Below are 10,387 nucleotides of genomic sequence, written 5' to 3'. Positions count from 1 at the left end.
CAGCGGCCTTGTGACGTGCTGATCCCCGTCTAAGGAGTCATACCGACTGTGTAATACATCAAGAACCTGAAAAATTGGCCAAGGTTCAAGAAAGGGCTGTACAGTCACGGATAGATAGATAGATAGATAGATAAGTAGGTAGATAGATAGGTAGATAGATAGATAGATAGACAGCTAGATAGATAGGAAGATAGATAGATAGATAAATAGATAGATAGATAGATAGATAGATAGATAGATAGATAGATAGATAGATAGTTGAAATCATATACATTTTGGTGATGTAAATTTTTGTGGACACCTTTCACAAAATTTTATCAGGATGATGAAACCAAAGTGGATAAGATTGAAGTGGACATGATCACCAACGGGAGAAATGACGAATGACTATAAGATTTTAGTCCGAAAACCTGAAGAGATCGCTTAGGAAAACTTAGATGTAGATGGGAGGACAATATTAATACGGTTATAGAAGAAATTCGGTTGTGAACAGATGGACTTGATTTACATGTCTCAGAGTGGGATCCAGTGTCTGGCCTTTAAACAACGTAATTAACCTTCACGTCAGATCAAAGGAGCGGAATATTTTAGACAATTGATCTAAGAAGATCAGCTGCTCAAGAAGACTCTCTTTTATAGAGTCTGTTATTTTTACTACATAATATAAAATAACTTATTGGTACTGAGCGAAATTTATACTTAGCTACTTACACGTAGAACAGCGATAAATGATTGTAGAAAAACACGTGAAAATTTTAAAAGAGATACATTCAAATAAAGCTATAAAATCTGCATAAAACATCCTTTATTATTAAACAATTACAAATGTGACCGCAGTCTTACGAAACTTGGAAGTAATAAGTGGCAGATTTACGTAACATAGTCTGAATGAAGTAGTGTAAATTTTGTACAGAAATTCATCAATGAATTTTATGCATATTAATTCATAACTCCTACTAGTCTTCATATATACACTGAATCATGTCAGGGGAAGAAGACGTCACAATTTCTTCATACAATTTTTATCTTTTTCAATATTATTCTATTTGAAACGAAGGATAAACCATTAGAAAACATCTTCATGTTCTTGTGTGGTTTGTTTCAGGTTTCTTAACGACGTTTCTTCAGAGGTATAGTCCACTCTTCCAAGAATTGAATGCTGTGTTTCACGTTGAGGGCAGATTACCAAGGGTAATTTGCCTTTTCTCTGTCCGGCACAAACGAAACATTTCTTCATCAGATCGATAAATTTTCTTCTGGTAGGCCTTGTCCTCTTCAATGTGCATTCCTAAAGCAAACTGTTTTCGTGAATCCCTGTCTCTGTGCATTACCTTCTGGATCAAGCGAAGCTCGATAAGCAGGCAATTTCAATCTCTTGTGCAAAACGTCCTGCATAATCCAGAGAGGCAGGGCTAATTCTAAACTTGCTCGGCGAACAGATTTTCGAGGATTACTCTAAAATATTTGGCGTCTGCATTACTGGGACACCGTGCAGCATTGACGTCCATTTTGCCTCAAGACTCTTCCTCTCACTTTCAGACTCTCATCCCAGTGCATCAGAGATCTGTAAATGTGTGCTGCACGGAGCACATTTCATCTTCAACTGAACCCAAAGGCGAAGGCACGGAGATGCTCCAAACGCGTAAGCGCAAAGGTGAATTGACCAAGAAGGAAGAGTACTTCCGAGAGTTTTAAAATGTTTGCAATATGACGTCCGCTTTCATTCCGTAAATAAACCAGTTTGTTTTACTTAATATTTAGGGCCAGACAATTTTATTTGGATTTAAGACGGAGAAAGTAAAAGGGGAACGGATTCAACTGATAAGAAAACAGATGCCAAAGATGAATTTTGTGAACATAGGGATTGTCTTCGAACTACAAAAAAAAACAGGACATTCCTTTGAAGGTGATTAACTAAGTACGAGTAATTAAACAATTCTTCTATAACTGAGACCTTAATGAAAAGCTGTTATTTGCTCAGCTTTTCGACCAATCTCCAGCCTTTCATGCAACCCGGAAGTTCATTTCCAACATAGTGTCAGCTTCACGTCAGAAATTTGGTTGATTGTTGTTTGGTTAGTTAGCCACGTATTTAGTCAATCAGTAAGTTAACATTATGGTTCCTGCAGAAACAATTTCAGTTCTTTAAAACAATGTGCGTGTTTACTACGTGGCCATGATGTCTTACCTGTGACCCGAGGGTTAGCAGCTAGACGAGTTTAATTGCCAACTTGTCTGCCAAGACCTCAGGGAATTCTCAACTCACATTTTGGAGACTGACGTCATAAAAACATAGCAAATGAGGGGATCTGATGGAGAAGTTCAATTTCACACTCACTGTTCCCTCTCTCTCTCTGTAAGGTCTAGTGATTCGGTCTTGCCGAATGATTTACACGATTCTTGGGATATTTAAACCACTTTCATGTTTAACGGCTTCGGAACGTCTGTATGTGAGCTAATTAGGAGGCTGTGAAAAGACATTAGTTTAACGAAGAACTAGTTTAAAGGGTATCTTACGTTATGACACCATCGATTCCATCCTTATTATCATAGTATCATTCTGGGACATCTTCCCATTTGACACTACATAGCTGTGCAGATGAAAAAGGGTAATCAGATAAACCAAGAATCACTAACGAACTTGAAAGATTGTCATGAGTGCTAACTGTGAGGAACTAAAAGAAGCTAGTCATGACTATTTTAAGGCATTACTTCACAAATTTCCTAAGTGGACTAAGGAGAGTCGAGAAAATTTTCAGTCAAGTTAATTTATATTCCGGCCGAGATTCGAACCAGGTATCTCCCATAAACCAGGAAATGTGCTAACCACTCGAGGGCAATATTACACGTAGATGATGCTCAGGATACCACGGAAATTCTGTCGGGATAGATGGAGAAGACTCGAATTGCGGACCACCCTAACTGCCCGGGTTTGGTCAAGTGGGATTTGTGGTGGACAAAGTGGCGCTGGGGCAGGTTTTCTCCGAGTACTTCGGTTTCCCCTGCCAATCTTCATTGCACCAGTTGCTCCACAATCACCCTCACCTATCATCTGGGGCTCGTACAATAGGCCAGAAGCGGTCCCAGTACAGGGGACTTAGTCCCACCCCACTAGCAATAAAAAATAATAGTGCCAATTTTAAGAGAGCATGTTAAAATATGAAACTCTGCTTTCAATCATATTTTGATACTATGTGTATTTAATGAAATATATGGAGACGACTGGGCTATGCATATTTGCAGTGTGATTAGCTTTGCAGCAATAAGTTTGCACCTACAAGGACGTAAAGAAAAATGCGGACTCCAGAACTTCAAAAAACGAAAAAGACGCGTTCGGAAAATATTTAAGAGTGTGCTCCAAAACGGATTATATATTTCCAATCGTCTTCAATTAAAAAAAAAAATATGTAACAGTACTTTGTGATTACTTGAAGCAGCCAATCACGACGGCTGGTGTACCTTATGCAGAAGCTCGGTGTCTGTGTACTGGGACCGGTCTTCCAAAGGAATATTCAAAATAAATATTTTACATTTCGTTCTCAAGAATCATAATCATATCGTAGCGGTACACTGAAGAACCATCAATGTCAACTTAAAACATCCGCTCTATTCGGTTTTCATGGTCGTCCACGTAACAAGAAACACGTTTGGTCTGTGTATTTAACCTGTCCGTCGTATATCCCTCCAGTTTTAACGCTGCTTGAAGCTATACGAAGTGGCCCCAAGGGGTATATCACTCTCTTTGTTAATCTGTCTAAATAAGAATTAAAGTGATAATTCTCTTAAAGGAGCGGAGGTTGTATATTCGGAGTTAGAGGCACATATCTGAGAAGTTAACAAAAGGGAATTGTGGGTTTTCAGCACAAATGGACACGTTTATAACTAGATCAGCAGAATGTTCACACCAAAACGTGTTTAAAATCAATGTATTTCTAAAGACTAAAATTAAGGGTAGCATTATTTAAACAGGGAGAGTGGGAAGGAAATTATATCCAGGGTCGTGGAGAAGAAGTGGGGATAGGAATGAAAAATGCCCTCAAGGACTGAAACTCACTTTATCTCTCATTCCTTATTTTGAAGTGAAGAGCATACTAACATCACTGAAGAGCTGTCGAATTCTTGATGTCCCTATATGGCATATTTACTACGCGTGTGTTTACGAAGTAATGCGTTGTTATGCAGAATGTAACGTAATCTTAGCAACTGGTCACATCTCGCTGGGAATACTCGGCATCAACAGGAACACGTCAATGGCTGCATTAAGGCTACTGATACTTGTACGTATAGAAAGTACTTACAACTCTCTTAGTGGTAAATATTTCTATAAATAAGTAGGAATCTTAAGGTATAAGGCCTATTTCAGTGGTGTACAGGCGTTCCTTAATATGTTTTTAGCTGCAGTATCCATTAACACTACAAAAACTTTAATGTATGGATTTACATATTATTTTTCCTGGTATTTCGTTAAATATTTAAAATAGCAAGAAACGATTCATATAAAACGTATAGATATTATTTATAACTAATCAAACATATACTTTACGTAATGAATCCATATCTGTGCCACTGATGGTTTTTCAGGGAACTGAACTTTATATGGGTCAGAGTAGGTCGATATGAATCCGTATTAAATTTGCTCTACGTGTTTTAACGTTGAGCCCCAAATACAAAATTTGATGAAAGCCTGTAGTAGTTTCGGATATCAAATAAGCGGGCAGACAGACGGATGATAGTATGCTATGTGCTTAACATGCGCTTGCTTGGTGCAAAGAACATGTAACATGTAATATTTATCAAATAAATTAGTGATTTAAACATGATATATTCAAATTATTCCACAGGATTCAATTCCCACAGGCCTATTACAGCGTAAGTAATGCAATGTGATACATAATTTGTTGCTAACATATTATTATTGAAGGCCTGCTAATTTCCAGTTTTCTTTTGTTTTGCTGTACATTTTGGCTTATGGCATACAGTTACCCTAAGCAGTATATTCTAAGGGTTATTATATTAATCATTAACTAAAATGAGATTACAAAAGTTCATAATGAGGAGCCATGCAAAGATTACTGTTGGCCTGTCACTGTTTGAATGAATAATTCAAGAAGGATGAAATTGCTGTGACATGTAGAAAGAATAAAGAAAATCAGAAATATATACAGAATTTGTTCGGAGAACCTCAAGACGACATGAAGAGCCGAGGTGCATACGGGAGGATAACATTAAGATAGATTTTGATAAATAAGACATTGGAGTTGAACTGTGTTGGTCCAGGTTGGCTTAAAATAGCGGGGTGTTGTTAAAACACTGAGGAAGTTTTCAGCTTCAAAAACCAGTTAAACAACTATCAAATATTCTAGATCCTTATGCAGTGGCATTAGCTAGGCTGCTAGGAGGTTACTTAGCTAGTTAGTTAATCTCGTTACTTAAGAAATATGCATATATTGAATGACGTACACATTCAAAAACAAAATTAGTTCAGCTGACCAGGTTCTTTTAGAGGTAGTGCAACGAACTTGTATTCCGGAGGTAAGAGTAGCTAGAACTCCGGCCAGAAAGCAAACTGTCCTGAATGCAGTTCTCGACATTTCTCTGTCTCTCAAAGAAACAGCGAAGTACTGTATTCTGGTATCAGATCTCGTATATTCTCATAGAAGCTTACCGACGTTTCGGAGGAACATACTGTGTCCAGCTTCATCGCCGAAGAGCAAACAAGCAAATAGAAAACAGCAATACTTAGCTTGTTTGCTCGGCTTACAAGTTCGATATTGAAGATGGAAGCAGTACCTTCTTCCGAAACATCCGTAAACTTGTACCATACTACATGGCATCAAATCCTAGGAGACAGTATCCTTCGAAGGCTCACCATGAGAACTTAAAATCACAGAAAGTTGTGCACACTTAACAAAATCAAAGGTGATCTACCAGTATTTATGATTCTGTCCTGTAGCTAACTGTAGTTCGATGAGCATTGCAGGAAAGACTTGTAGCTATAATAAGTGAACATGAATGTCAACTATTTATTTATTTTGCGGTTCGTTTAATGAGGAACCGGCTAGATTATTTGGCCTCTAACCGTAACGGAGGAACATTGATGGAGGGTGAAAGACAAATTTGTCCCTGTACTTACGAGTAATTAATTGCCGGTCACGGTAGCTGAGCGGTCTAAGGCATGTACTGTCTTCGCTCGCTTGGAAACCGGGATCGTGGGTTCGAATCCCACTCAGGGCATGGATGTTTAGTTTGTGTGGGTGCGTTTTTCTGTTTGTGTACAGGTAGAGACCTTGCGACGAGCTGATCACCCGCCCAAGGAGTCCTACCGAATGTGTAAGATCTAGAAAAACCGAAGTGAACGGAGAAGTTCATGGCCCACTGGGGCTGTAGTGCCAAGGAAAAAAAACTTAACTAATTAAGCACTACGACATGAAGGCGTATAGGCAAATGGATGTATAGATCCATATTTTCTTGACCGCGGCACTAGTTGGAGGTGAGTGGTCAGATTCACGTCCAGGCCGCTTTGCCCACGGGGAAAGGCCCCCGGTACCCACTGGATAGGAGGCTGGGTGGGCACCAGAGCCGGCCTGGACGAGGTGAAGAGAAAATTCTTGACCCTACCGGGACTCGAACTCCCACCCCTCGGCCGTCCAGCCCGTAGCCAGTCGCTATACCGACTACGCTATCCCGGCTCTACGAATTGAGGGCAGTCGAGGATGAACTGCAGAGGAAGATGTTTGTTCCTAAGAGAGTGGACGTTACAAGATTATGGAGACCACTGAACGAATTCGTAATTTGAAATCTTCACTGAATGCTATTACAGTGACAAAATTAAGAATAACTGGATGGGAGGTCAACATAGCATGCATGGTGCAAATAAGACACATAAGCCTTTATATCAGAAAACAAAAAAGGGAGAAGGCGCTGGTGCCATCGCTCCTGTCCCCTCGTTACACACTCATGGGAGACCGATTCGTATGTGAGAGGGTAATATTAAAAAGGATGTCGAAGTTTTTTTTTTTAGAATGAATAGTATTCGACTAACTACGTATACGACCATTGGTGGGCTCTTGTGAATCCGGTAATGAATATTTGAGATCCATTTCGGTAACGGTAACGAAGTTACAGTACATTTTCTGTCGACCTATCAAAAGTCATAGGTCAGTAGCATATTCATGGGAGTTCAGTCAACAGACCAGTTTGAGCGACTTCAGCAACACTCCGATGGACTGAGAAATATACTTTCCAAAAATGCGACCATCTCGAAGGAGGAACACGCCACTTCTTCACCAGGATGTTGCATTATGAGCAAGGGTCCTGTTCAACGTTCATGATACGTGTCAAACTGCGGTTCTTGAACCACGAACGATTTCAAAAATACAATAAGCATTTGAGAAAATCCGGAAATAGAGCTTCCATTTTAATGCACTGTTACATTCTTACAGATACTTGGAGGATCAAGCATATGCTGCCTAACTCTTCAGCATCGCTACCGAACTCCAGTACCGATTCCAGCAAATGCTGAGGTGCACTTCAAGACCCTTAATACTATCGATGGTTCCTACCATTTTGGTTATGACACTGGTGAGAATAAGTATGAATTTTCATATCATCATAAGAATGAGAATCTCAGCGAATTTATAAAATGATTTTAATAAAGCACTAAAAATAAATATTCATTATAGTCTGTTGGGGATCAAACAGTGCCAAAACGGTAATAATTATGGATACTTCGAAGGAACTTCCTGCCACTTTTAGGGCTGAAGTAGAGGCACTGAATGTCAAACTTTTACCCTCTAAAAATGGTGCCATATTCAGAGGGGCATACGAGCGACAATGAAAGCCTTAAGCCTCAAAACGAAATATGGTAATAGTCCAATATATTTAAAATTCGGTGCCAAAATTAAAGTATTAAAATTATAAATTATACATGTAAATAAATTCATTTATATTTAATGAGCTAATGTAATTATAAATAAGTAATATTTAAATCAGGAAATTTGTCTACGGTGAATCAACAATTACATAACACCCAGTTAATCTATGTGGACTTTGTGATTTTATGGTCATTACCTTATTTAAAACACAATTCTGGAATAGAATGAGTCACCAACTATATTTAAAATGTTTCAATCCATGATCCTGACAACTATAAATTATTAATTATATAATTCACTAATGTATTTCCATGCATAGTTTCAATTGGTATATACTCCCAATATGTTAAATATTTTCATTATCAATTGTCCTAATTTTTATTTGTGACAGTATCCAGGTTCCAAAAGGTCATCTCATAAATTAAGGCGATGTTCAATGTCCAAAAATCTTTTCATGTAGTGTTGAGTGATTTGGTGTTCAGTAAATAATGAAATTGAAAAGCTGTGAAAGGAGGTAGTTGTGGGATAATTTTAGGTATCATCACCAAATTTTCCTAAGGGCTGAGAAAAACCATACAAACTTCAATCAGCACAGCCATTCTCCAGACCGAGCTTTGAATCTGTGACCTCCCAAATACAAAGCAGGAATATTACCCATTTAAGGTGATGTTTGGAGCCAGAAAACTACTTAAGAGTATTTGAATTCAGTGTAAGACTACTGTGTTCTAGGGCTAATGCGGTATCAGTCCTTCCGAGAGGAGGTTCGAGATCCTACTGGAAGAATCAAAGGAAAGTTTGGTTTCATAGATCCAAGGGGACTTTTGAGGATCACTGAATACACAGCTGATAAGCTTGGCTATCGGTAAGTCCAATAGTAGAGCACACATTACGAAAAATATGAAGAGATCAAGAACACCATGACCATGTAAGAAAGCAAAAGCAACGTTGCAAATGTGTCTAAGGCATACAGGGAATGCAAAAATAAGATTCCATGCACCTAGGTATCTGCATTAAATGGCAACAGGACTTGATATACATTCTGGCCACTTCACTACTACCCAGTGCCTCTGTCATCCACTGAACAGAAGGATGGCTGGCCCCAGAGCTATCAAACCTTGGTCATTAAACTCATATGCATACTCTTCCCTCTGAGCTATTGTATTATATTTATAATACATGCATTAGCTATTAGTGTTTGTTAGCGAGACAAGTGTAATATACAGGTTTGAATTTCAGAAAACAAGTTTCTTACATATCCAGACACTTTGCTAAGACGGGCCATGCCACAGCTCAGGCGGTTATTCGCCAGCTTCCCACCGCGGTAGCCAGGGCTTGATCAAAACTCAGGTCATGAGGGACATGTGGTGGACAAAGCAGTACTGGAGCAGGTTTTCTGGGAGTGCTTCAATTTCCCTCTTCAGTTCTCATTCTACCAACTTCCACATGCAGTAATTATTCTAACACTGATGCTATAAAATCTTGACACTGGCAGCATTATTAACAAATTTAAAAGAGTTCTTATGAAGTGGTATCCTGGCTTAATTGTCCTAAATTTATAATATATGCACTAACTCTTTGTTAGTGAAACTATGGAATTACACAGGTCCACATTTCAGAAAACAACTTTTTTTACATTTCCAGACATTTACTAAGAGCTGTGCTAGCTTACTTTTAATGAATTCATAATAAACGCACTAATTCTCTTCTCAGTGTTTGCCAGTGAAACTAGGCATAAGAGTATTATAAAGGCCTGAATTTCAGAAAGTAATTTTTATATATTGTGTAAACAATACATTAACAGGGTGGAATATTTGGCCAGAAAGAACAGTTGCCATATAGTTAGTTTCAGAGCACTTAATTTTAAAGAAGCTATTTCCAGTGCCTGAAGCCGTCATGACTATCACTAGCCTTGGTGGCCAAGAGAAAAATCTGTAACCCTGCTAAGTACTGAAGTCTACTGCTCAGCACTGCAGTCTCACATTACTGAGTTAGTTACCCCACTTCATTGATAACACATGTACACAGCACTTAATTCCTAGGCTGTTAACATGCCAACCTATTAGTGCTCACCACCCAGCCTCACAAAATGGAGCATTAAGATCACAGAGAAAGAGTTAACATTTATTTCCTTTGCAGGGCCAAACAAACAATTCATTATTTGGTGAAAAAGGAAAAAAATTTACCCATCATCGGTCCAATTCCATCATCACTTAGCAGAAAGAGACTATCACAGTATTAAAAAGACAAAAAATCAGCAGAGAAACTACCTCATCAGGTGTTATTGAAACACCATCAGTTACGTGCTATGAGGTCTGACTGAAACATATTTTGGGAGGCGGGGATTATTTCATGATGATGTTGGTATCTCAGACTATATATATAGTGTCAAATCATGAATGACTGGTGAATAATGAATTGGAAAGGACTGGAGGAAGCAGTCATGGCCTAATCCAGGTAGGATCCCAGCATTTGCTGCGGGGACTGAGGAAATATCTCCCTGAATGCTTTTGTAT

General features: G+C 38.6%; 1 protein-coding gene across 1 annotated transcript; it reads left to right on the top strand.

Annotated features, from left to right (window-relative positions):
• Positions 1-4,073: 4,073 nt before the first annotated feature.
• LOC111874421 lies at positions 4,074-10,367 on the top strand. The gene is made up of 4 exons (XM_023869918.2): positions 4,074-4,277; positions 7,443-7,581; positions 8,604-8,736; positions 10,011-10,367. The coding sequence occupies exons 1-4, from the start codon at positions 4,167-4,169 to the stop codon at positions 10,111-10,113; spliced, it is 486 nt and encodes a 161-aa protein (XP_023725686.2). The 5' UTR covers positions 4,074-4,166; the 3' UTR covers positions 10,114-10,367.
• The last annotated feature ends 20 nt before the right edge of the window (positions 10,368-10,387 follow it).

The sequence above is a fragment of the Cryptotermes secundus genome, unplaced genomic scaffold (assembly GCF_002891405.2).
Source record: "Cryptotermes secundus unplaced genomic scaffold, Csec_1.0 scaffold251, whole genome shotgun sequence".
NCBI lineage: Eukaryota > Metazoa > Arthropoda > Insecta > Blattodea > Kalotermitidae > Cryptotermes > Cryptotermes secundus.
This window is presented reverse-complemented; position numbering and strand designations above follow the sequence as displayed.

Coding starts and splice junctions, on each gene's coding strand:
- LOC111874421 (XM_023869918.2), top strand. CDS start 4,167: ATGCGTTGTTATGCAGAATGTAACGTAATCTTAGCAACTGGTCACATC. Junction 4,278..7,442: donor CATTAAGGCTACTGATACTT/GTACGTATAGAA, acceptor ACATTCTTACAG/ATACTTGGAGGATCAAGCAT. Junction 7,582..8,603: donor CCATTTTGGTTATGACACTG/GTGAGAATAAGT, acceptor ACTGTGTTCTAG/GGCTAATGCGGTATCAGTCC.